We start from the raw sequence: 27488 nt of genomic DNA, 5'->3' as shown, positions 1-27488 counted from the left end.
GGAGTAAAACTGTGAAATTGTTATAATTATAATAACGCTCCTTTAGTGTAAGAGCTGTTTGAAACGACCGCCTGAAATTTCAGCCTGGTTTGCTGGAATGGAGTTTTGAAGTTTTCACCAGCAGGGAAATGAGTTAATAGACCAATAACAGCTAGTTTTCAGTTTCCGCTCCCCACTCAGACCACTCCCAGATAGTCCTAGCAAAATTATTGCTTCAGAAATTGCTCTTTGCTATGAAGCTCTATTTTTTTTTTTACAATTTTAATTGAAAACAATCACAGTAAGGTACTTAATTGTTACCAGAAATTATTTGATATGGAGATAAAAACAGCTATATTGGACCTTTAAGTAAACATCTTGCTATTTTTTATTAGATGTTACATAAATAATATATATTCTTGTCACCTTGGTAACAACATTTCTTTATGTCTTTGGGGAACCGAGAGAGGGAGGGAAGAAGAGAGTGAGAGAGAGAAAGAGAGAGAGATAGAGTGAAATGGAGAGAGAGATCAAGATGTGAATATTTGTATGAAACTGTGTGAATATTTGTGTGGGTGAGAATAGAAAAGTGCTAAACCAAGGGCTCGTTTGCAAAAAGTGTCACATTGTTAGCCGAGACAACCCACTAAAACCCAAACTCATATTTCTTCAACCAGACTGAATCTAGCTGACAAATAGCATCCAGTCTGATTCTGAATAGCCTTTCTAACCCATTTACCTTGTGTAGTTTAATGAACAGCTTGTGATGGATTTGCCACTGTGAGAAGTGGAGCTGGAATGAATTGAAGGAGTCAGAGCAGGAATTTGGGGGCTGGTGTGTGTGTAGATTATTATTATGTAGATTAATGACAGTGAGTGCAGTGCTGCGACCGGCTTCAGAATCAGTGAAGGGAGTTCTCTCTGCGTCTCAATAATGTCTACAGGTAGCCTGGTCCCAGATATGTTTGTGCTGTCTTGCTAAGGTTTAGTGTGACAATGACAAGGCGAGACAGCACAAACAGATCTGGGACCAGGCTAGTTGACAGGTGGATCACTGCCCACTGTAGCTGGCATTGCTACAATGACAAGATGCTGTTGTTTTTCTCATGCCAAAATGTATTGTTTTTTCGAAGGTTATTTTTGCTAGCTTTATAGTTAATTACCTACAACAAACACCCAAGGGGAGTGTGGTTGTCAAAATGTGGGTTGAGAAATCTCAACCATCAATCTTTCATTTTCTCTTAAGGACTTCTGCCCTTAATCTGTCTCTTTATGTTTCCCTCTTCTGTCTCTCCCTCCCCCCATCTCACCTTCCAGAGGGTCCCGGGTCAGTTCCAGCCGTCTGAATCTGTCTCTTTCTGTTTCCCTCTTCTGTCTCTCCCTCCCCCCATCTCACCCTCCAGAGGGTCCCGGGTCAGTCCCAGCCGTCTGAATCTGTCTCTTTCTGTTTCCCTCTTCTGTCTCTCCCTCCCCCCATCTCACCCTCCAGAGGGTCCCGGGTCAAATCTGTCTCTTTCTGTTTCCCTCTTCTGTCTCTCCCTCCCCCCATCTCACCCTCCAGAGGGTCCCTGGTCTGTCCCAGCCGTCTGAATCTGTCTCTTTCTGTTCCTCTCTTCCTCCTCCTCCTTCTCCCCTCCCCCTCCCTTACTCCCCCTCTAGTCCAAGGGTATTCAACTCTTACCCTACGAGGTCCGCAGCCTGCTGCTTTTCTGTTCTACCTGATAATTAATTACACCCACCTGGTGTCCCAGGTCTAAATCAGTCCCTGATTGGAGGAGAAGAAAGTAAACAAAGCAGTGGAACTGTCTTCTCCAGGTCCAGAGTTGAGGGCACTAGAGTCTCCTGACTTAACATGTAACAAGGAATATCCGTCTTCATTAAATGTGTGTGTGTCTCACCCTCCAGAGGGTCCCGGGTCAGTCCCAGCTGGCTGATGATGTAACGAGGGATGTCCGTCTTCATCAGGTGTCCCTCCTTGGCGTGGTCCTCTGCTGCCTCCAGCAGGTGGTAAAACTCCTCTGGGTTGAACTCCTGCAGAGAGGAGGGGGGGGGGGGACACACAAGGGACCATATAGAAAGTTACACAAAAGCTGCCAGTCTGCCACATAAACTTTATGTAGTATTGACTTTTCTGGATTGAACTGTCTGTCGTATTGAGAGGAGGGGGGACGATATAGAGTCTGACAGACAAAATCTGCCACATTGACTGCAGTATTGAGTGTGCTGTTTTGAGTTTAACTGTGGAATCCTATATGGTGAAATAAAGAGCTAATAAACAGCTAGGTACTAACATGGTCATAAATTTGAATTGCGGCTCCAATAAGCCCTATACCTGATTAACATACCCTTTAATTCTGTCCTCTGGGCATCTCTTTCATTCAACCTTTGTGGAGGGATATAACATTGTTATTAGAAACCAGAGCGCCTGGGGCTGGGAGGGGAAGGTCATTTCCTGGTTTCAGTGTTCCGATGTTCAACTGTTCTCTGGCCTTGCCAACTAAGATACAGTATATTGAGATGACAGGAGTGGAGTGAACCCATAGAAATAGAATGACTAGAACAGATTATATTTATTTGAGTGCTCCTTGGACTTGCCAACTATGATGAGTGGAGTGAACATAGATTAGAGACACAATATAAGACTGATACAGGTGTTGTACTTGATTCTGTGGGAGGACCTCTCTGCACTGAGTTCTGCTCTGCTCTATGTACCTCTATGTGGGATAATGTTCTTCCACCATGGCTCTGACATTTCCCCAAATCAGAGGAGACTGTGACTAGAATGCCAAATGAACTGAACCTCTTTCTTTCTCTCTCCATCTCTCTCTCCCCTCCATTTCACTTTCTCTCTCCCTCCATCTTTCCCTCTTTCATTCTCCTCTCTCTCTTTCTCTCTCCATCTCTCTCCCCTTCATTTCACTTTCTCTCTCCTCTCTCCCGCTATCCTTCTCTACCTCTTTCCTCTCTCTCTCTCATATAACTGACACAAGGAGAAGCATCTAGCCTGACCCTATCGACCTCTTCCGCCGGTCACCCTGGCAACGGGAAGATGAGACAGCAATGGCAGAAGGGGGCGGGACCAAGCGTTTGACAGGCAGGGGAAGCTATCAATCAGAGTGTGTAAATCCAGGGACACACCGGTGATTTATGTATATATAGCTTTGAATGTCAACTTGACAGTTGGAGAAGTTTATTTCAATTGGCATTTAATGTGCTTTTGGTCCATGGCAGCAGTGTACGTGGGTGGACGTTTTACAGCTTACACTGTTCAGTTTGGAAAATATCCTTAGGCATTTAGCATAATGCTGTGTATGTAATGACTCACATAAAAAATCATTGACCTATATCTATGAAATCAAGGGATGTGTTTAGGTTAAATACACCACACAATCTATCATAAAGCTAGCCTCTAGTATTTTTGATTTAACTACAGTGAAAAATGAGAGAGGGAGACAGATTGAAGGGGATGGACAGTATGGAATGTGGCAGACTGGGGATTCCATCCCCCGACAATGCATAGCCCGTGTCCCAAATGGCACCCTCTTCCCTACATGGTGCACTACCTGTGATCAGAGCCCTATGGGCCCTGTTCCATAAGCAGTGCACTATATAAGGAATAGGGTGCCATTTGGAATAGTAGGCAAGACACGGGGGGCCAGTATGAAAAATATATGCACTCACAACTGTAAGTCGCTCTGGATAAGAGCGTCTGCTAAATGACTAAAATGTAAAATGTAAATGTAAGACATATTTTTCACGATTTTTCACGATTTTTTCAATCAATCAAAGCATGTTTTGGGGTTCATTCAGTAGTTTTTATGTGATAAAGTAGAATCCTGTTGAAAAATGATGTGAAAAGTATTATTTCTATTCCTAAAACATAAGTTGAAAATGTTACTGTTGCTGCTACCTGTTGTTGATAATGAATTTGGTTTTAAATGTCCAAATTCATAATCAATATGCAAAAATAAGTTGTGATATTCAGAAGACCAAACATAAACATTACTCCCTATACATACATATGTCACACTTGTGTTCAGATTAGTTCTATTTAGCTAAATGAATACCTTATAAACTGCACACACACACCAACATTTACCAAGCAGCCACTACACTTTGATTTGCTTGTCCTACTGTAATCAATACCTTGCGCAAATTAATCACTCCGCAAATTAATCACTCACATCAATATTGTATAGAAAATCAATGGAACTGGGACAATAACCGCGGTGACATGCACCGTTTGCGCTCTTCTAAAAGAAAAAACACAACTAACTTCGGTAAAATACATTCATCTGTTGATAGAGGAGAACCTGTAGTAGCCATTTATCAACTCATCTCCTTGTGCCACAATGTTTACTGTAGATGGCCAATATGAAAAGGAAACAACACTTTTTTGACTGGAAAATTTCAACGAATCATCACCTCACAGGTAGATCTACATAGTGACAGGGGTTGGCTTTCATTTTTTTTTAAAGCAATCGATTTAGCATCATCTTGATGACTATAAACCTTTATATTAACATCACCAATCTGAGGTAAAAGGATGTGTAATTCCACTCAATATATGTGTTGTAAATTCAAGCTTGTACGAGGTAGTAAACAAACTTTCCACATTAGGGAAATTAGCGCAATATAAAATAATTTTATATGACAAAATAATTCAACATGTCAATTTAGGATGATAGTACAGTATATGTTGCCCACTCACAAGCTATTGCTGTCACGACTTCCGCCAAGGCTGCCTCCCCTCCTTGTTCGGGCAGGCTTCGGCGTTCGTCGTCACCGGCTTACTAGCCACTGCCGCTCCATATCTCATCATTCCATTTGTCTTGTCTTGTTAATTACACACACCTGGTTCTTATCCCCTCATTAGTCCGTGTATAAGTGTTCCCTCTGCCCCCTTGTCCTTGTGGGTGATTGTTTTATGTGAGTTGAGTGTAGCTCGGTGGAGCTACTCGTACCTTGTATTGCCGGGGTAGATTATTCTCCTGTGCCTGTATTTTGTTGGAGCTACCCGTACCTTGTATTGCCGGGGTAGATTGTTCCCCTGTGCCTGTATTTTGTTGTCGCTATCCAGCGCAACTGTGTACGACGGAATAAACTCTGTATTCAGTGATTTACCCTCCTGCGCCTGACTCCTTCTAATCACACTCATCACAATTGTAACAATTACATATACACTACCAGTCAAAAGTTTGGACACACCTACTCATTCAAGGGTTTGTCTTTATTTTTTACATTGTAGAATAATAGTGAAGACATCAAAACTATTAAATAACACATTTGGAATCATGTAGTAACCAAAAAAGAGTTAAACAAAATATATTTTATATTTGAGATTCTTCAAATAGCCACCCTTTGCCTTGATGACAGCTTTGCACACTCTTCTCTCAACCAGCTTCATGAGGTAGTTACCTGGAATGCATTTCAATTAACATTAATTTGGGGAATTCTATTCCTTCTTAATACGTTTGAGAAGATAGCCCTATTTGGTAAAAGACCAAATCGATATTATGGCAAGAACAGCTCAAATAAGCAAAGAGAAACGACAGTCCATCATTACTTTAAGACATGAAGGTCAGTCAATACGGAAAATGTAAAGAACTTTGAAAGTTTCTTCAAGTGCAGTCGCAAAAACCATCAAGCGCTATGATGAAACCGGCTCTCATGAGGACCACCACAGGAATCGAAGACCCAGAGCTACCTCTGCTGCAGAGGATAAGTTCATTAGAGTTACCAGCCCAAATAAATGCTTCACAGAGTTCAAGTCACAGACATATCTCAACATCAACTGTTCAGAGGGGACTGTGTGAATCAGGCCTTCATGGTCGAATTGCTGCAAAGAAACCACTACTAAAGGCCACCAATAAGAAGAAGAGAACTGCTTGGGCCAAGAAACACAAGCAATGGACATTAGACCGGTGGAAATTTGTCCTTTGGTCTGGAGACCAAATTGGCGATTTTTGGTTCCAACCGCAGTGTCTTTGTGAGACGCGGTGTGGGTGAATAGATGATCTCTACATGTGTAGTTCCCACCGTAAAGCATGGAGGAGGAGGTGTTATTGTGTGGGGGTGCTTTGCTGGTGACACTGTCTGTGATTTATTTAGAATTCAAGGCACACTTAATCAGGATGGCTACCACAGCATTCTGCAGCGACACGCCATCACATCTGGTTTGTGCTTAGTGGGACTATCATTTGTTTTTCAACAGGACAATGACCCAACACACCTCTAGGCTGTGTAAGGGCTATTTTACCAAGAAGGAGAGTGATGGAGTGCTGCATCAGATGACCTGGCCTCCACAATTCCCCGACCTCAACCCAATTGTGATGGTTTGGGATGAGTCGGACGGCAGAGTGAAGGAAAAGCAGCCAACAAGTGCTCAGCATATGTGGGAACTCCTTCAAGACTTTTGTAAAAACATTCCAGGTGAAGCTGGTTGAGAGAATGCCAAGAGTGTGCAAAGCTGTCATCAAGGCAAAGGGTGGCTATTTGAAGAATCTCAAATATAAAATATATTTTGATTTGTTTAACACTTTTTTGGTCACTACATGATTCCATATGTGTTATTTCATAGTTTGATGTCTTCACTATTATTCTAGTAAAAATAAAGAAAAACCCTTGAATGAGTAGGTGTGTCCAAACCTTTGACTGGTATTGTATTTCTAACTCATTTAACCATTTAGAGAGTGAAATGCTCTGAAACAAATTTTAACTGGGCGCTCTAGACTAGAGACTCCATAGTGTCTGTGCAGCAGCCTGAACATCCCTAGTAATAGACATGTAATAGAGCTCACCAGACATTCCAGGAGCCGGGCGGGACGAGATATGATGATGAAGAGCTTTTTGACCAGCTCAGTGACGAAGGTCAACTCAGAGCTCTCAGAACGCTCATAGGCCTGAGAGAGAGGGAAGAGAGAGAGAGAGAGAGAGAGAGAGAGAGAGAGAGAGAGAGAGAGAGAGAGAGAGAGAGAGAGAGAGAGAGAGAGAGAGAGAGGGGGACAGAGAGAGAGAGAGAGAGAGAGAGAGAGAGAGAGAGAGAGAGAGAGAGAGAGCTTCAGCACCACGGACAGCGATAAACAAATTCTTAGCAGTTAACAGGTTCTCCACCAATAAAATTGAATGACAGCTACTTTTGGAAGACCAGAAAAGCACTAGGGGTGCATGCGTGTGTGTGTGTGTGAGCACGTCTAAGTGTGTGTATGTGCGTTCGCATGTTTTTGCAACTATGCATGATCACTCACGTCGTTGAGCATCTTCTCCAGATTCTCCTGCAGCTCAAAGAAATACACCGTTGTGATGAGTCCGTCCTGTGATTTGGTCAGGCAGTCTCTGGACAGCTCTGCTATCTGGTGGTGGATGAAGCTGAGGACCCCGTCAGCCAGCGGCAGCACACTCTCCGGGGAGAAGTTCTGGATGAATTCTGACAGACGCTCCTCCATCTGGGCTGTAGCCTGGGAAGAGAGGACAACATGGTAGAATATACTATATGTGAGTGACTGGGGTTCGAAACCAGGCCACAAGACTGTGTTAACAAACTGAGCTAAAGCCTTTTAGGGGAGAAGTTATGGATGAACTCTGACAGATGTTATTTCATCTGGGCAGTGGACACATATACAGCATAGACTAAATATTATCAATACAGGACATGTACATGTGACCGATGGGGTTGGAACCCAGGCCTTCTACGAGCTACAAGATTGTGTTGGTGTGCTGAGCTAAAGCCTAGGAGCCAACCCAAGTCTTCAGGACTCAGGTGAGGTCCCCCCCCCCCGCCCCCATTGACCTCCATGTAAAGTAAATGTCTAGTGTGATACTACCAATAGTGTGAAACAAACAGACACCATCAGCAAACTGCTTAATCCAAATGAATCTCTCCTTACCTTGGTGTTTGTGCTACTATAGTTTGTGATGTTAGTAATGCTTTTTCTCTGTTTGTCTGCTTCTGTTTGGTTTGCAGCTTTACCACAGTGGCTGCCTGCCTGTCATACAGTCTGTAAGTCACTGTTATCGGTCAACACAAAGCCAGAGGCGGTTGCAACAGTGGATGGGGAGATATGCTGTATAAGAGAGAGAAACTGCACTGCGCTGGGATCTATCTCAGTGGCTCTCTGGAGCCATTTTGGCTCAGTCACTGCATGGCAGTCTCCATTTTGGGGATGCAACAGTTTAAACCATCTTGTTGTTTTTTTATGCAGAAGCATATAGGGCCACTGTGTGTGTGTGTGTGTGCATGTGTGTGTGTGCGCATCTTCGCGTATGTGTGCGTACCAACGAGTGTGTGTGTGTGCGCATGTGAGTATGCGTACCTGCATACGTGTGTGTATGTGTGGGTACGAGTTGTGCGTGCGACCGTGTGTGTGTGTGTGTGTGTGTGTACTGACCTTGGGGAAGCGCTCCTTGTAGACATGGTTCATCATTACTATCTCGTTGTCATAGCAAGACGGTGAACGCCCCGGGCTGAAGAGAGAGAACGAGACAGAGAAAGAGAGGAAGATTGACAAGAAAGAGTGAGAGACAATCAATTCTAAATGTTTCACTTGAATGCAGGCTTAATTTGCAGCAGCCAGGACCCAGTGTGTGCATGTGTGTGTGTGTGTGTGTGTGTGTGTGTGTGTGTGTGTGTTTATGTGTATGTGCGTGCGTGCATGCGTGCGTGTGGACCCCTGGCTGTACATTATGTAAATCAGCCAATCAGAGATTGCATCACTTTTTATCTCTCGCTATTACCAACCAATCAGGAATTCTGAACACTCCATCTCCATCTAATGGATGCACTAATCAGGACCCCACTCCTCAATCAAGGAGGAGCATGGGTAAAGACACAGGAAGTTACTCCATCATTCTACAGCACATCAAGAGAGGAGACCGTCAGACCCCAGTGGAACAAGCTACATGCAACCATGCCAAGTACTAATACAAGACTTGGGTTCAAATAGTATTTAAAATATGTTTAATACTTGGAGCTTTCCTGGAGTGAAAGATGGGAGGGTTTACACTTTTGGGACTACTCCATGGTTCCATTGCATCAGATAAGCTTAATCAATCGCAGATTGAAAATATATATTATTTTGAACCCAGGTCTGCTATGTATGGAGCAGATATTTTAGTCTGGTCTAGAAGTCTCCATGGACTCAACACTGGGGAGACAGAAGAGAGGAGGGCAGGCTAATGGAGAAACACATGCACTCTGGAGACCGCCTGGAGGGTACCACCTATAATAAAGACCACACGGGACTCTAGAGAGGGGCATGCTGAGAGAGAGTGAGAGAGAGAGAGAGAGAGAGAGAGAGAGAGAGAGAGAGAGAGAGAGAGAGAGAGAGAGAGAGAGAGAGAGACAGAGAGAGAGAGAGACAGAGAGAGAGAGAGAACACTATATATATACATATGACATTTGAGGGTACTGTTTACTGTTAATATTTATTGTTTATTTCACTTTTGTTTACTATCTACTCACTTGCTTTGGCAATGTTAACATATGTTTCCCATGCCAATAAAGCCCTTAAATTGAATTGAATTGAAAGAGGAAGAGAGACCAACTGTAAAACAGAGGGGTTTGTTAGGAGATTGGGTTTGTATTAATATCTTTGTGTATAAAGCTTCTAGGAGATACACAGGGCTGTTGAACGAGGCTAGTATCCCCACCCCTTTCCCTGACCCTTGACCTCGCTAACCTGAGGCTGCGGGAGCGGGGGCGCACGTGTGGCGAGCGGCGGCCCCCGTCGTCGTCGGTGATGCTCTCGGTGCTGCCGAAGTGCTTGGACAGGAAGTGTAGCTCGTCCATGGTGGGCTGGAAGGGCAGCTGGTGCAGCCGCTCCTGTGACGAGGAGGAGGACTAGGGGAGAGAGGGAGGACATGAGAAGAGAGAGGGAGAGAGGGGGAGAGGGGGAGAGGGAGAGAGGGGGAGAGGAATGAGAAACGTCAATGTACAGTAACAACAGTAACATCACTTCTGCATTAAACAATCACACAGCCATACCTCATGTGTTTCATAAAATAAAGAGAGAGAGAGAGAGAGAGAGAGAGAGAGAGAGAGAGAGAGAGAGAGAGAGCAAGTGGGGGAGAGAGAGAGAGAGAGAGAGAGAGAGAGAGAGAGAGAGAGAGAGAGAGAGAGAGAGAGAGAGAGCGCAAGTGGGGTAGAGAGAGAGAGAGAGAGAGAGAGAGAGAGAGAGAGAGAGAGAGAGAGAGAGAGAGAGAGAGAGAGCCCTCAAGTGTTAATAAGCCTTTATTGTACAGCTAAAGTATTAGATGCAGAGCTTCTAGGCTGCTGCACAAACATCAATATAATGAAACAAAAAAAGTGCTAGAAAGAGAGTGGGAGGGAGAAAGAGTGTGATGAAGAGAGAAAATCCAAGAGACTGAAAACTACAACTGGACAACAAGCTAAAGTGGTGGAGCCTCGGGGGTCTTAGCACTAGCAGACCCTTCTCTTAAACACATGTGTTTTTCTATTCTAGAGCTACAAGAAAAACCAGACTGGATCAATGAAGGGCTTTAATGAACACGTCTCCCATAGGGAGATAGTGGTGTGTGTTCGTGTGTGGGTGTGTGTGTGAGGTTGAGTGTGTGTGTGTGTGTGTTGGGAGGTTAAACAATCTCTTTGTTCCTCTCTTACTCCATTAACTCTCTCTCTCTGTCTCTCTCTCTCTCTCCCTCTCCCTCTCGTCCTCTTCCTCTCCATCCCTCTCTTCCCCTCTCTCTCTCACTCTCCCTCTCTCTCGATTCAATTCAATTTAAGGTCTTTATTGGCATGGGGAAACATATGTTAACATTGCCAAAGCAAGTGAAGTAGATAGTAAACAAAAGTGTAAATAAACAATCAATATTAACAGTAAACATTACACTCAGAAGTTCCAAAAGAATAAAGACATCTCTCTCTCTCTCTTCCCCCTCTCCCTCTCTCTCCACTGTCTACTTTATTACAAGTTCTGCTACACAACTGCCTCCTTCCATGCACCCCTCTCCTCTGCCATCCTCCCCTCCTTTCATCTTCTCTGTGTATGCGGGCACTGCCGTAGCTAATCAAGCGAGTAATGGTTTGTATAATAGCCTAGGGAGGTCTGAAAACTGACGTCAGTACAGGAGGAAGAGAGGAGAGGTGGAGAGGAGAGGGGAGAGAGGGGTGAGAAAGAGACATGTGAGGGGAGAGGGGAGGAGAGGAGAGAGGAGAGAGGTAGTGCCTGGGCATCTGGCTTCAACCTCCTGTCAACAGCACTGCAAATCTGCAATTATTGGTAGTGTATGTGTGTGCGTGCATTGCAAAGTATTCTCTCTCTCTCTCTCTCTCTCTCTCTCTCTCTCTCTCTCTCTCTCTCTCTCTCTCTCTCTCTCTCTCTCTCTCTCTCTCTCTCTCTCTCTCTCTCTCTCTCTCTCTCTCTCTCTCTCTCTCTCTCTCTCTCTTCTCTCTCTCTCTCTCTCTCTCTCTCTCTCTCTCTCTCTCTCTCTCTCTCTCTCTCTCTCTCTCTCTCTCTCTCTCTCTCTCTCTCTCTCTCTCTCTCTCTCTCTCTCTCCCTCCCTCCCTCCCTCCCCATCCCTCTCTCTCTCCCTCCCTCCCTCCCTCCCTCCCTCCAATCCCTCTCTTCCCTCTCTCTCTCACTCTCCCTCTCTCTCGATTCAATTCAATTTAAGGGCTTTATTGGCATGGGAAACGTATGTTAACATTGCCAAAGCAAGTGAAGTAGATAGTAAACAAAAGTGAGGTAAACAATAAATACAGTGGGGAAAAAAAGTCAGCCACCAATTGTGCAAGTTCTCCCACTTAAAAAGATGAGAGAGGCCTGTAATTTTCATCATAGGTACACGTCAACTATGACAGACAAAATGAGAAGAAAAAAAATCCAGAAAATCACATTGTAGGATTTTTTATGAATTTATTTGCAAATTATGGTGGAAAATAAGTATTTGGTCAATAACAAAAGTTTCTCAATACTTTGTTATATACCCTTTGTTGGCAATGACACAGGTCAAACGTTTTCTGTAAGTCTTCACAAGGTTTTCACACACTGTTGCTGGTATTTTGGCCCATTCCTCCATGCAGATCTCCTCTAGAGCAGTGATGTTTTGGGGCTGTCGCTGGGCAACACAGACTTTCAACTCCCTCCAAAGACTTTCTATGGGGTTGAGATCTGGAGACTGGCTAGGCCACTCCAGGACCTTGAAATGCTTCTTACGAAGCCACTCCTTCGTTGCCCGGGCGGGTTGTTTGGGATCATTGTCATGCTGAAAGCCCAGCCATGTTTCATCTTCAATGCCCTTGCTGATGGAAGGAGGTTTTCACTCAAAATCTCACGATACATGGCCCCATTCATTCTTTCCTTTACACGGATCAGTCGTCCTGGTCCCTTTGCGGAAAAACAGTCCCAAAGCATGATGTTTCCACCCCCATGCTTCACAGTAGGTATGGTGTTCTTTGGATGCAACTCAGCATTCTTTGTCCTCCAAACACGACGAGTTTAGTTTTTACCAAAAAGTTATATTTTGGTTTCATCTGACAATATGACATTCTCCCAATCCTCTTCTGGATCATCCAAATGCACTCTAGCAAACTTCAGACGGGCCTGGACATGTACTGGCTTAAGCAGGGGGACACGTCTGGCACTGCAGGATTTGAATCCCTGGTGGCGTAGTGTGTTACTGATGGTAGGCTTTGTCACTTTGGTCCCAGCTCTCTGCAGGTCATTCACTAGGTCCCCCCGTGTGGTTCTGGGATTTTTGCTCACCGTTCTTGTGATCATTTTGACCCCACGGGGTGAGATCTTGCGTGGAGCCCCAGATCGAGGGAGATTATCAGTGGAGGACAGAGGAGCCTCTTAAAGAAGTTGTTACAGGTCTGTAAGAGCCAGAAATCTTGCTTGTTTGTAGGTGACCAAATACTTATTTTCCACCATAATTTGCAAATAAATTCATAAAAAATCCTACAATGTGATTTTCTGGATTTCTTTTTCTCATTTTGTCTGTCATAGTTGACGTGTACCTATGATGAAAATTACAGGCCTCTCTCATCTTTTTAAGTGGGAGAACTTGCACAATTGGTGGCTGACTAAATACTTTTTTTCCCCACTGTATATATATATAACAATGTGCAAATAGTTAATGTACAAATGGGAAAATAAATAAACATAAATATGGGTTGTATTTACAATGGTGTTTGTTCTTCACTGGTTGCCCTTTTCTTGTGGCAACAGATCACAAATCTTGCTGCTGTGATGGCACACTGTGGTTTTTCACCCAGTAGATAAGGGAGTTGATCAAAATTGGGTTTGTTTTCGAATTCTTTGTGGATCTCTGTAATCTGAGGGAAATATGTGTCTCTAATATGGTCATACATTTGGCAGGAGGTCAGGAAGTGCAGCTCAGTTTCCACCTCATTTTGTGGACAGTGTGCACATAGCCTGTCTTCTCTTGAGAGCCAGGTCTGCCTACGGCGGCCTTTCTCAATAGCAAGGCTGTGCTCACTGAGTCTGTACATAGTCAAAGCTTTCCTTAAGTTTGGGTCAGTCACAGTGGTCAGGTATTCTGCCACTGTGTACTCTCTGTTTAGAGCCAAATAGCATTGTAGTTTGCTCAGTTTTTTTGTTAATTCTTTCCAATGTGTCAAGTAATTCTCTTTTTGTTTTCTCATGATTTGGTTGGGTCTAATTGTGTTGTTGTTGTTTTCCTGGGGCTCTGTGGGGTCTGTTTGTGTTTGTGAACAGAGCCCCAGGACCAGTGTACTTAGGGGACTCTTCTCCAAGTTCATCTCTTTGTAGGTGATGGCTTTGTTATGGAAGGTTTGGGAATCGCTTCCTTTTAAGTGGTTATAGAATTTAACGGCTCTTTTATGGATTTTGATAATTAGCAGGTATCGGCCTAATTCTGCTCTGCATGCATTATTTGGTGTTTTTCTTTGTACACAGAGGATATTTTTGCAGAATTCTGCATGCAGAGTCTCAATTTGATGTTTGTCCCATTTTGTGAATTCTTGGTTGGTGAGCGGACCCCAGACCTCACAACCATGAAGTGCAATGGGTTCTATAACTGATTCAAGTATTTTTTTGCCAGATCCTAATTGGTATGTCAAATTTTATGTTCTTTTTGATGGCATAGAAGGCCCTTCTTGCCTTGTCTCTCAGATCGTTCACAGCTTTGTGGAAGTTACCTGTGGCGCTGATGTTTAGGCCGAGGTATGTATCGTTTTTTGTGTGCTCTAGGGCAACGGTGTCTAGATGGAATTTGTATTTGTGGTCCTGGCAACTGGACCTTTTTTGGAACACCATTATTTTTGTCTTACTGAGATTTACTGTCAGGGCCCAGGTCTGACAGAATCTGTGCAGAAGGTCTGGGTGCTGCTGTAGGCCCTCCTTGGTTGGTGACAGAAGCACCAGATCATCAGCAAACAGTAGACATTTGACTTCAGATTCTAGTAGGGTGAGGCCGGGTGCTGCAGACTGTTCTAGTGCCCTCGTCAATTCGTTGATATATATGTTGAAGAGGGTGGGGCTTAAACTGCATCCCTGTCTCACCCCACGGCCCTGTGGAAAGAAATGTGTGTGTTTTTTGCCAATTTTAACCGCGCATGCTTGTTGTTTGTGTTTATAATGTCGTATGTTTTTCCCCCAAAAGCTTTTTTAAAATCAACAAAGCATGAGAAGACTTTGCCTTTGTTTTGGTTTGTTTGTTTGTCAATTAGGGTGTGCAGGGTGAATACGTGGTCTGTCGTACGGTAATTTCTCTCTCTCTCTCTCTCACACACATTTCACCCATCATTGACTCCTCCTGTATTCTCTTTGCATCTCTGTCTGTATCCTCCATCCCTCTCTCCATCCCTCCATCTCTCAGTTTAACTAACTGAATGATAGTAATGGATAGAGGATGAGATAACATGTTTTTAAAACCGGTTGATTTTCTGTTTCTACTGTATTATCTTTTCGCACACACACACACACACACACACACACACACACACACACACACACACACACACACACACACACACACACCCACACACACACCCACCCACCCACCCACACACCCACACACCTTCTCTTTGGGCCAAGTCATCAGCCACAGTGATAAATCAGGTTATGAATATACGTACTGTTCATCTTAACAACCGATCTGATCTGAGCTAGCTGCTGGTTTATTTTTAATTCTGTTTTCCATGGGAATTATTATGGGATAGATCCATGTTCACAAGCGGGAAGGTACCTTTAAACTATTCATCTGAGATTTACAGCACATATTATAGAGGGGAAGGCTTTGGTGTGTGTGTGTGGGGTTGGGGTGGGGTAGTGTGTGTGTGTCTGTCAGTGTGTGTGTGCATGTGTATCTGTCAGTGTGTGTGTGTATGTGTATCTGTCAGTGTGTGTGTGTGTGCGTGTGTCTGTCAGTGTGTGTGTGTGTGTGTGTGTGTGTGTGTGTGTGTGTGTACCAGAAGGCTGCTAGTGTGCCGTGTAATCGTTTTAAGAGCAGAACAAAACAAAAGTAGAACATCAACTCAACAGAACACGAGTTTCCTAATGGCACCGTGCATACCAAGCAGGGTAACATTTAATATATGGAAATACATTCTAGCGTATAAATACATATTCATACATGGAATGTCAAGTTTCAGTAATGTAATTTGCATGAATGAGAGCTAGAATAAAAATATGTTTCGCCCTATCAAATGTCTCATGACTTAAAGTGGCAATCTGCAATTACTACTTCCACTGATTATGGTTTAAACTGCAGATTGCCTTTGGTGGTTATTATGAAGTGAGAAAAAAAGACTGGATAGGTTTTCCTCTGTCCTGCTTTCAACTGTCAAGTCTACTCAAATCAGGGGCCATGGCATGAAGCAATGGAAATGACTTGAGGAAAGGAATGCTAACTCTGACAATAAGGCCAAAGAGCTCATGTTATTTTGGTAGATCATGTCATGTTGGTAATATGAAAGGACCTCTAGAGTGTGGTGTTCAAATGAAGGAGTTATTATAATTATTTAATTATTTTTATTTGAGTTTTATTTTTTCTGTTTCAAACACAGATAAAACAACATAAATAGTTAGGTCAATACATGATAATAAGGACAATTGTCATTAGAGATCGTTGTTCTTACACAGTCTTACACTTTTTCTATTTTATGTTTTTTTCACGTTATCAAATTGGTAGTTACAGTCTTGTCCCATCGCTGCAACTCCCGTAAGGACACGGGAGAGGCGAAGGTCGAGAGCTGTGCATCCTCCGAAACACAACCCAAACGAGCTGAGCCGCACTGCTTCTCGACACAATGCCCATTTAACCCGGAAACCAGCCGCACCAATGTGTCGGAGGAAACACTGTACACCTGGTGACCGTGTCAGCGTGCACTGCGCCCTGCCCACCACAGGAGTCGCTAGTGCGCGATGGGATAAGAACATCCCTGCCGGCCAAACCCTCCCCTAACCTGGACGACGCTGGGCCAATTGTGCACCGCCCCATGGGTCTCCCGGTCGCGGCCGACAGCGGCAGCGCCTGGACTCGAACAGGGAACTCTAGTGGCACAGCTAGCACTGCGATGCAGTGCCTTAGACCACTGCGGCCCTCGGGAGACCCAGTCTTACACATTTTATCGTATGTGTTAAAACAAATGGGGAAGTTGTAGTTACCGTTGAGCTGGGTGTGTTGGTGCCATATCCAGAGGAGGGGAGAGAGGCCAGGGACCATCTTCGACCATCCGCCCTGCGGGCGGGCGGGAAAGAGAGAGAGAGAGAGAAAGAGAGAGAGAGAGAGAGAGAGAGAGAGACAGAGAGAGAGAGACAGAGAGAGAGAGAGAGACAGAGAGAGAGAGACAGAGAGAGAGAGACAGAGAGAGAGAGAGAGAGAGAGAACACTGTATATACACATATGACATTTGAGGGTACTGTTTACTGTTAATATTTATTGTTTATTTCACTTTTGTTTACTATCTACTTAAGGAGAGAGAGTAGAAGAGAGGGGTTAGGAAGAGTGCAGGAAGAATTGTGTCATACTAAGTTCCAGAGCAGAAAGGGTTATACAATATAGTTCCTTCTGGCCAAAAAGTCAGAAAGCTTAATGTTTCACATTTCTTTCACACCTCCTGGATTGCCTTTTGTGCCAATAATCCGTTCATTTCCTCTGCTTTCCTGCGGTCCTGCTACACATATCTCTCTCCCTCTCTCTTTGGGTCTTTCTATCTGTCTGACACTGCTGGAGTCATGATGGATGTTGGTCTTGGCTACATCCTGGCACTCGGAGGCCCATCCGTCTGTGCGTGCACATAAACACACACACACACACACACTTTGTCATGCCGTGTGACAGGGGAGTGCAAAGAAGGGAAATTGTCTCTGTCCAGCATAAGGGTGTAAATAATTTGACTGAATTCCCTTTCACTGTGTGCGTGCCACTGGAATATTGTTACTGCTTAAATAAATGCTCAGTCTCTCTGCTCCGTCTTTCCTCTACTATCCTGCCTGTCCAATAAACAAAGAAATACTCCTTAAAAAAAGAATGGCCAGTTGTTTTCTCCTATGGGGGTATTGGTATGACATTAACGTGTTTGTGTATGCAGTGTAGCCAAAGGCTTTTTGGTTGTTGTAGGATTATCTGATTTAGAGACATTGCTACTAGATTAGATTATAGGATTATAAAAAGGGACCTGCCAAGAGCGTTACCTGATTATGTATCCCTTTATATAACTTGATGTAATCTTTTTATATGTAAACAGCAGATGTATTGAGTATTCCAAACACTATTTACCTTCTAGATGAGGCAAATGAGAAGTGGGCAGGGCCACTGGGAGAGAAGTTCCTTGGGCTGTCCAATGGACTACTTCCTGTTGAGAGAGAGGGAACAAACATGAATTGTTATTATAATATATGTCACTTAGCAGACATTTCTATCCAGAGCAACTTACAGTCATGCATGCATCCATTTTAAGTATGGGTGGTCCCAGGAATTGAACCCACTACCCTGGCCTTAAAAGCGCCATGCTCTACCAAATGAGCTACAAAGAACCACATAACTGGGCCATTATACATCGCTGTAAATACAGTATTAACTGTTAATATAAACAAATTGCCTTACCTATGTGTCCAGGGAGAGGTGAGTGTGGTCGAGGGAGAGTGGGTGATGTACTGGTTAGAATGAGGCTCTTCCGGTTACTGGTCCGGCAACTAGAACACACACAACCACAAACACACAGGCCGTCATTATCTGAAACACAAAAGAGGTGATAACCTCACCATCTAACAGCGTCTACCACTCTTAATCAGTGTTGGGTGTGATTGTGTGTACTTTCATGTGTGTGTGTGTGTGGCAGTGTGCTTCTGAGCTTGAACGCATGTTTGTGTGCAAGTGTGTGTATGCTTCTGAGTGTAAATGTGTGTATGCATGCTCATACAAATTGGGTCAGAGAACATGGTGTATTGAAGTCAGCCCACCCCGTGGGGAGAGAGCCAAAGCAACTAACCCTTGTGGAACACACACACACATTCACACACACACACACACACACACACACACACACACACACACACACACACACACCACAAGCCACGGCAACAAAGACTTTCAATTTCCTTCACAGTCAACTTTGACGACACTCCTCTCATGCGAGATAATGATGGGAGCGAGTGAGAGATGGAGAGAGAGCGAGAGAGAGGGAGAGGGAGAGAGGCAGGTAATGATGTGTTGAGATTATCATATCAATGAGGGCTTAACCCTCCTGATGCAAGAGAAAAAAACATGGACACACACACACACTGAGAGTGTGACACAGATGGTGTTATATGGGAGGAGGGCTTTAAAAGGTGTGATTCTGCCATGACAACCATACTTCCTGTAGTCAGAGGGAACTGTAAGTAACAGTGTGATGTTGTAGTTTACATTTACATTTTAGTCATTTAGCAGACGCTCTTATCCAGAGCGACTTACAGTTAGTTGGCTGAAATCACTCACTAATATATATTCTCCATATTATACACCAATATCAGAATATCAGTCATAAAGAAATATGGTATAGCCTTGAAAAATCATCCACAGTAAAGATTCTGTTCCCTTTCTCCTCCTCCTCCTTCTCCTCCTCCTCCTCCTTCTCCTCCTCCTTCCTCACTCCATAGTCGACCAACGATGACTCGCTACACTTTATACACCACTAATAATGACTCCCTAATAACGACTTACACCACTGTCAGCATTGCACAACAGTAACACAGGAATATGTCATAGCCTCGAAAAATTACCCCCAGTAGAAATGATGTCCCTTTTCTCCTGTGTGTGTGTGTGTGTGTGTGTGCCAGATCTCTCCAGTGTGCTGGTTTTGAAGGGTAGCTGTCAGCCAGATGAGAAGCACAGTGCTAACACAGCATGACAAAGACCTGGGCTAGGCTTGCTCCACATTGCATCAGATAGCATGCTGCTCTATACAGACAGCTGGGATGTAAATCACACACACACACACGCATGAGCAGGTACTTACAAGACACACACGCATACACGAGCAGTATACGTACGCGTCACACACACAGAACATACACACACACATCTGAAACAGCAGGACAATTTCCATAATGCATTGATGCATTTCAAATAAAGCACTCTCCGTCCACCCCCCCTCCGTCCCTCCCTCCCTCCACCGCCATATCCCTTATTTTTATTTAATTCTAATGTGTTTGTTCCTCGTCAGAGCAGCTAACACAAGGAGACAGCCAAAAACCACACATTGATCTCTCTCCGTGTCGCTCAGGCACCAGGAGAGGCTTGTCAAGGAACTCAAACACACATTTGGAGAGAAGGGGTAGTGAAATATTTAAGGGAAATGCATTAGGTTTGGTTTTGGAGGATGGAAGTGGCTTAACACCATTACACTACAGCTCTCTGAGGACTGGAGGAGAACCAGACAAAAATACTGAGAGAGGCAGAGAGACAGAGAGAGACAGAGAGAGACAGAGAGAGAGAGAGAGAGAGAGAGAGAGAGAGAGAGAGAGAGAGAGAGAGAGAGAGAGAGAGAGAGAGAGAGAGAGTGAGAGAGAGAGAGAGACAGAGAGAGACAGAGAGAGAGAGAGACAGAGAGAGACAGAGAGAGAGAGAGACAGAGAGAGAGAGAGAGAGAGAGAGACAGAGAGAGACAGAGAGAGAGATGTGGAGTTTTCTGAGTCACCCCAGTCCTTACTCTCCTTTCTTTATCTTTATCTTTTATCTTTTTTGCAACTGTCTTACATGTTTATTTTAATTTGGTTGGTTAATAGTATATTAACCTTCACAATTTGTCACACAATCAATAAAACAGTGTAGAACACAAAGTACTTAATTGGCCAATGTAAGCATGACCTTTAAATATGTAATCATCTTAATGATGAATCTAGTTCCTTTATGAAGGAGGGCCCAGTGGAGACTAGAGGACTGTCTGGGACTTTAAAGTTCAGACTGGTCCTTCTAAGTGGGATTCTTAGTAACGTTGAATGTCACTGTCCTCTCCTGTGGCTTGATGAAATGAACTCTCAAACCCACATATAGAGATTGAGAGAGAGAAGGGCGGGGGGGGGGGGGGGGGGGGGGGGGGGGGGGGGGGGGGAGGGGGAGAGAGAGAGAGAGAGAGAGAGAGAGAGAGAGAGAGAGAGAGAGAGAGAGAGAGAGAGAGAGAGAGAAATCGAGTGTGTGAGAAAGGAGAAAGAGAATAATGAGAGTGAAGGAGAAGAATAGAGAGATACCTCGTATTATTTCTTCAGATTCAGTTCCACTACATTAGATGTTTAGCCTGAGAATGAATTAAAGTAATGAGTCATCCATAGACCTAACTGGAACTATGTTCAGTGGATAACATTCTGTGTCTTTCATAAAGTTTCTAATGACTTTAGTTTAATGGAAATAGATCTGTGATAGAGCTGAGAAATGAAAAATTGGAGGAAAAGTGGGAAAGCGGGGAAAGAATGTATGTAGGGAGGGAGGGGTGAGGGTGAACATGAGAAAGTGTGTGTGTTTTCTCTCTTCTCTCTGGTGATGGTGAGTGACAGGGTAAATCTCTCTGTCACAGTTATGGTCATGCAGTGTGCGCTCAGCCGCTCTCCCTCTGGTTTAGATAGTGTGTGTGTGTGTGTGTGTGTGTGTGTGTGTGTGTGTGTGTGTGTGTGTGTGTGGATGTGCTGCTGGCTTTATCCCAAGACCACCATAAATCAAGAGCAGTGTCCTGTCTCAGGGTGAAATGCACACAGCCAAACACACTCTGACACCATATGCAGTGGCTTGCGAAAGTATTCACCCCCCTTGGCATTTTTCCTATTTTGTTGCCTTACAACCTGGAATTAAAATAGATTTTGGGGGGTGGGGGGGTGGAGGGGGGTTGTATCATTTGATTTACACAATATGCCTCCCACTTTGAAGATGCAAAATATTTCTTATTGTGAAACAAACAAGAAATAAGACCAAAAAAACAGAAAACTTGAGCGTGCATAACTATGAGAGGTGTTGGGTTTGCGCCAGACATAGCGTTTTCCTTGATGGCCAAAAAGCTCAATTTTAGTCTCATCTGACCAGAGTACCTTCTTCCATATGTTTGGGGAGTCTCCCACATGCCTTTTGGCGAACACCAAACGTGTTTGCTTATTTTTTTCTTTAAGCAATGGCTTTTTTCTGGCCACTCTTCCATAAAGCCCAGCTCTGTGGAGTGTACGGCTTAAAGTGGTCCTATGGACAGATACTCCAATCTCCGCTGTGGAGCTTTATTAAAAAATGGAAAGAATATGGCACCACAACAAACAGGCCAAGAGAGGGCCGCCCACCAAAACTCACGGCCCAGGCAAGGAGGGCATTAATCAGAGGCAACAAAGAGACCAAAGATAACCCTTTGCAGCTCCTTCAGGGTTATCTTTGGTCTCTTTGTTGCCTCTGATTAATGCCCTCCTTGCCTGGGCCGTGAGTTTTGGTGGGCGGCCCTCTCTTGGCCTGTTTGTTGTGGTGCCATATTCTTTCCATTTTTTAATAATGGATTTAATGGTGCTCCGTGGGATGTTCAAAGTTTCTGATATTTTTTTATAACCCAACCCTGATCTGTACTTCTCCACAACTTTGTCCCTGACCTGTTTGGAGAGCTCCTTGGTCTTCTTGGTGCCGCTTGCTTGGTGGTGCCCCTTGCTTAGTGGTGTTGCAGACTCTGGGGCCTTTCAGAACAGGTGTATATCTACTGAGATCATGTGACAGATCATGTGACACTTAGATTGCATACAGGTGGACTTTATTTAACTAATTATGTGACTTCTGAAGGTAATTGGTTGCACCAGATCTTATTTAGGGGCTTCATAGCAAAGGGGGTGAAAACATATGCACGCACCACTTTTCCATTACTAATTTTTTAGAATTTTTTGAAACAAGTTATTTTTTTCATTTCACTTCACCAATTTGGACTATTTTGTGTATGTCCATTCCATGAAATCCAAATAAAATCCATTTAAATTACAGGTTGTAATGCAACAAAATAGGAAACATGCCAAGGGGGCTGAATACTTTTGCAAGGCACTGTATAACACAACATAAACGTTTTGATAGCATATCGTATAGCATTTTTTTTCACCCTGTTGATTGAGGTGGACAAACATTTTCAGCACGATTGTGTTCAGTTTTGTGTATCCTTAATGACCAGTCTCCAGACTAGACACATCTCCAGACAGCTTTATCTACATCTTTCAGAAGATTGCTTAATTTTTTTGAGCTATTTCATCATTTATTTATTTAACCAGGTAAATTAATTAGGAATAAATTATTCCTTGCTTCGTTCAGTAATGACCCGACCATGAAGCAGTAAGAGAGAGGGGGGTGAGGGGAGGCTGGGTGTACACGGTTACTATAGCAACACAAAAGAGTCACTTTATATACTACTCATGTGAGTGGCGAAAACATCTCGAGCTGGTTTCCCAGTTCTACAAGTCGCATTGATACACAAACAACGTCCAGCAACAGCTACTCTTCCTGGGGTCCACACAAAACATGACATAATACAGAACATTAATAGACAAGAACAGCTCAAGGACAGAACTACATTAATTTAAAAACAGCACACATAGCTTACATTTCAATACATACACACAACATATCTAGGTGAAATAGGGGAGAGGCGTTGTGCTGTGAGGTGTTGCCTTTATCAGTTTTTTTAAATCAGGTTTGCTGTTCATTTGAACAATATGAGATGGAAGGGAGTTCCATGCAATAATGGCTCTATATAATACTGTACACTTTCTTGAATTTGTTTCTTGAATTTGGGGACTGTGAAAAGACCCCTGGTGGCATGTCTGGTGGGGTAAGTGTGTGTGTGTGTCAGAGCTGTGTGTAAATTTACTATGCAAACAATTTGGAATTTTCAACACATTAATGTTTCTTAGTGATGCAGTCAGTCTCTCCTCAACTCTTAGCCGAGAGAGACGGGCTGCATAGTATTTATATTAGCCCTCTGACTACAATGAAGAGCAAGACGGGCCGCTCTGTTCTGGGACAGCTGCAGCTTAACTAAGTCTTTCTTTGCAGCACTTGACCATATGACTGGACAACAATCAAGATAAGATAAAACTAGAGCCTGCAGGACTTGCTTTGTGGAGTGTGTTGTCAAAAAAGCAGAGCATCTTTTTATTATGGACAGACCTCTATCCATCTTTACAACCATTTAATCTATATGTTTTGACCATGACAGTTTACAATCTAAGGTATGTCTCCTCAATTTGTTCAACAGCCACACCATCCATTACCAGATTCAGCTGAGGTCTAGAACTGACTTTATACTTTGCACTCAGACTTTATGACATTTGACCCACATCCCACCTCAGTACATGACCCTTGAACTTCTATGAAATCACATTATACTAAAACATGCTGATGAAACATCAAATAATCTGGTGTGTGGGCAGCTTCATAATCTGTCACATAAACCTTTCTAATCTACTGTATCATAATCTATTTAATCCAGACTCCAGGCTCAGCCGGTGGCAGGCAGGCAGTCAGCCAGTTCAGTCAGTCAGCCGGTGGCAGTCAATCAGTCAGTCTGATGGTCAGTCAGTAAGAAGATGACAGTAGTGTTAACAGTCAGTCAGTCAGTCTGACAGTAGATGACAGTAGTGTTAACAGTCAGTCAGTCAGTCAGTCAGTAGTTGACAGTAGTGTTAACATTCAGTCAGTCAGTCAGTAGTTGACAGTAGTGTTAACAGTCAGTCAGTAGTGTTGCCTTTCTTGTGTGATCTGTGATTTCTAGAAATCAATAACCCATGCTGTGTCTTCTGACTCTTTACCTCACTAAGGTCACACTGTAATAAAAATAACATTTGGTAAAACATAATGATCAAGCAGCAAATCTGCTGTGTGGGCAGCAGTTCATAATCCATGGTAATCTACTGTATCACATCACCAGGCTACAAGCTCTTCCGGTGGCAGGCAGTCAGTCACTCTGACAGTATTTGACAGCAGAGTTGCCAGTCAGTCAGTGTGTGGTTGTGCGATTTATAGAGAATCAATGGCCCATGCCTTCTCTGTCTGTCTGTGGTTCTGGTGATCAGTCAGAGTAACAGAGGAGAAAGCTGTGATAACAGCTGATGAGAAAAAAGGCCAAATGGCAGTGTGTGTGTGTGTGTGTGTGTGTGTGTATGACTAAATCAAAAGTTCTCCTATGTCACCCCGCTCCTCCGCACACTCCACTGGCTTCCAGTCGAAGCTCACATCCACTACAAGACCATGGCACTACGGAGCAGCAAGGGAACTGCCTCTCCCTACCTTCAGGCTATGCTCAAACCCTACACCCCAACCCGAGTACTCCGTTCTGCCACCTCTGGTCTCTTGGCCCTCCCACCCCTATGGGAGGGCAGCTCCCGCTCAGCCCAGTCAAAGCTCTTCTCTGTCCTGGCACCCCAACGCTGGAACCAGCCTCCCCTTGAAGCTAGGTCAGCAGAGTCCCTGCCCATCTTCCGAAAACCATCTGAAACCCTACCTCTTCAACAAGTATCTTTGGAAGGTTAACAGAAGCCTGATGCTGGTGGTAGGAAAAAGAGGGAGTCGGGACCGACTGTTTGATTTCTCGGCCCATCCTCGGCACCATGTTGCACTGCGCTTGGCCTACCTGGGCTGGGCCTACTAAATGCTTTGCTGTCCAGGAGAACACAGACAACACTGTGGAAGCACGGCTCTTCAAGGCTCTTCTGAAGACGCGACTGATCCAGGATCGCCAGAGTTCTAACTATCACTGTTGTGGCCGCACCGACAAAGGAGTCAGTGACTTTTCCCAGGTCATATCCATAGACTTGCGCTCCACTCAGTTTTGTGGAGGCCTAGGAGTGGTCCTCCCATCCAGTGTCAACGCTGAAGTCAAGAACAAAGCAGACGCGGCGGAGCTCCCTTATGTGAAGATGCTGAACCCAGGACACCAGGATTCTCAACTGGTCACCTGCTGCGGAGGGCTTCAGTGAGCGCTTCCACTGTCAGTCCTGAACCTACCGGTACTACTTCCCATTCGGGTCTCTGGATGTAGCATTGATGGCAGCAGCTGCCAAACGCTACGAGGGCACTCACGACTTCCGCAACCTGTGCAAGGAGTGCTACAGTTCCAGAGGACCATCCTGTCTACCACGGTCCAGTCTGTCCATCAAACTCACCATACCATGCCCACTACCACAGACCCATTAGACCTATCATATTTGAGATCAAAGGATTGGCCTCTCGATCACCAGGTGCGGTGAATGATGGCAGTGCTGCTGCTGATTGGCCAGAAGCTGGAGGCTCCAGAGGTAGTGGATCAACTCCTGGATGTGGAGAAGAATCCCATTAAACCCTAGTACAGCATGGTGCTGTTCGACTGCCATTTTGAGGGGTTGAGCTGGCACAGGGAGGCTGAGGAGGTGAACCAAGCCCTGGCCACACTGCAGCAACACTGGACCCAGATAGCAGTTAAGACCCAGGTCCTCCACGGCATGATCCAAGGCCTGGAGAGCACACAGAGGACCTATCGGCCCTTGCTGGAGCGTCCACGCTGCAGCCAGAGAAATTGGACCTATAATATTGACTGAATTCTTTTGTTTTACTTTTTGCTTTTTGTATGGAATGGAGAAACAATTGTAGGTTTATTTGTTAATCTCTGGTATAAATCAATTTTGGAGATTCATCGGAAAGGGTAGAATTTTACTCACGTGGACCCCAGGAAGAGTAGCTGCTGCTTCTGCAAAAGCTATTGGGGATCCAAGCTAATGAGGATGCAAAAGCTAATGGGAATCCAAGGAGACGGTAACCCACTGGGCACACCACGTCATTTCAAAGTGGAGAATTGGATCATATTTGGTAGATACGTTGATCAATAAGATTCCAACCTATTTTCACCCACTCAAAACAACAGCCAAAAGTTTGTTGAATTGCCAATGTGTTATCACTATGCTTTCAACCATCTAAAGGCACAACCAAATTCCAATGGAAAATCAATGTCTGATTTTTGGTTTAGTTGTCACCTAAATGTGTTATCACTGCGCTTTCAACCATTTAAAAGCACACTAAAGTTCAAATGAGAATACAATGTCAGATATTTTGTTTATTTATAGAACAACAATATATATTTTTTTTACAACAACTTAATGTGTTATCACTGTGCTTGATCTAATAGCACAACCAAATGACCTGGATTGCTGTTAGTTGAGATTACATTAAAGTACCTGGTGCAAGTGATCAATGAAGTAAAGCCTTACATCAGGCTATTTACTGTCTTACAAAAGTAATATAGAATTGTGTTTGGTTGATAACGCAACCAAATATCAACATTTAAAGGAGAAGTATCTACTGCTTGGATAGTTCCATCTGAGTCACTGGTTTAATCATATTCTTTACCTTTATTTTTGGTTGAGATGGATACATGAATCCAACATATCATTTGTTAACAGGCTATTTGCCGTATTGCAAAAGTGATATTGAATTGTGTTTGGTTGTCAACGCAACCAAATATCAACTTTTGAAGGAGATGTATCTTCTGTTTGGTTAGCTCCATTTGCTCCACTGAGTCTGGCTTCAATTCCAGTTTGTCTACAAATTAATAATTGATATGTTGGATTCAAGTCTCCATTTCAACCAAAAATGTAAGTTAAAGATTAGGACTAAATCAAATCGAACTTTAAATGCACTTTAAATACAGTTTGATTTGATTTAATCCTATTATTTTACTTTTATTTTTGGTTGAGATGGAGATGTGAATCCAACATATTTATTATGAACTTGTAGATTCTATTTGAAATCAACCAGAGCTTAAAACCCTAGGACATTATGTATGGTCTATTTTTATTTGAATCCTGGGCTGAATTTAAAGAACGGCTGTTGATGACTTCCCAAATGCTATATAGGCCTAAATAACATAATTGATGATATATGATGTTACATTTCATTTGCTCTGTTGAACCTACCCTTTGGAATGACTTCGACAGAAACACTGAATCTATTAAGTGGAGATTTCGCAACAATAATTCTCACGATAGCACATTGGTAGTAGTCAGTGACAAATATCAAAACTAAGCAGGGCTGGGCTTGGTTAAAACCCTGGATGT

General features: G+C 43.7%; 1 protein-coding gene and 1 pseudogene across 2 annotated transcripts in view; one reads left to right on the top strand and one right to left on the bottom strand.

Moving 5' to 3' along the window:
• The window catches only part of LOC311125296 (microtubule-associated serine/threonine-protein kinase 1-like), a gene marked incomplete at both ends in the record, with an annotated part of 93248 nt that overhangs the window by 22060 nt on the left and 43700 nt on the right, over positions 1–27488 (bottom strand). Inside the window, 8 exons of the mRNA XM_084199347.1 lie at positions 1878–2010; positions 6780–6881; positions 7227–7436; positions 8367–8442; positions 9657–9817; positions 16590–16662; positions 17704–17779; positions 18031–18119. Of these exons, the coding sequence (XP_084055473.1) occupies positions 1878–2010; positions 6780–6881; positions 7227–7436; positions 8367–8442; positions 9657–9817; positions 16590–16662; positions 17704–17779; positions 18031–18119 (920 nt within the window). The remainder of the gene's footprint in view (positions 1–1877; positions 2011–6779; positions 6882–7226; positions 7437–8366; positions 8443–9656; positions 9818–16589; positions 16663–17703; positions 17780–18030; positions 18120–27488) is intronic.
• LOC311125300 (tRNA pseudouridine(38/39) synthase-like) lies at positions 24944–25976 on the top strand (annotated as a pseudogene). Its single transcript has one exon. The product of its transcript is annotated as a tRNA pseudouridine(38/39) synthase-like (transcript).

The sequence above is a fragment of the Coregonus lavaretus genome (assembly GCF_964263955.1).
Source record: "Coregonus lavaretus genome assembly, contig: HAP1_SCAFFOLD_255, whole genome shotgun sequence".
NCBI classification, from domain to species: domain Eukaryota; kingdom Metazoa; phylum Chordata; class Actinopteri; order Salmoniformes; family Salmonidae; genus Coregonus; species Coregonus lavaretus.
Note: the sequence above shows the minus strand (reverse complement) of the source record. Positions and strands in the feature narration are given on the sequence as shown.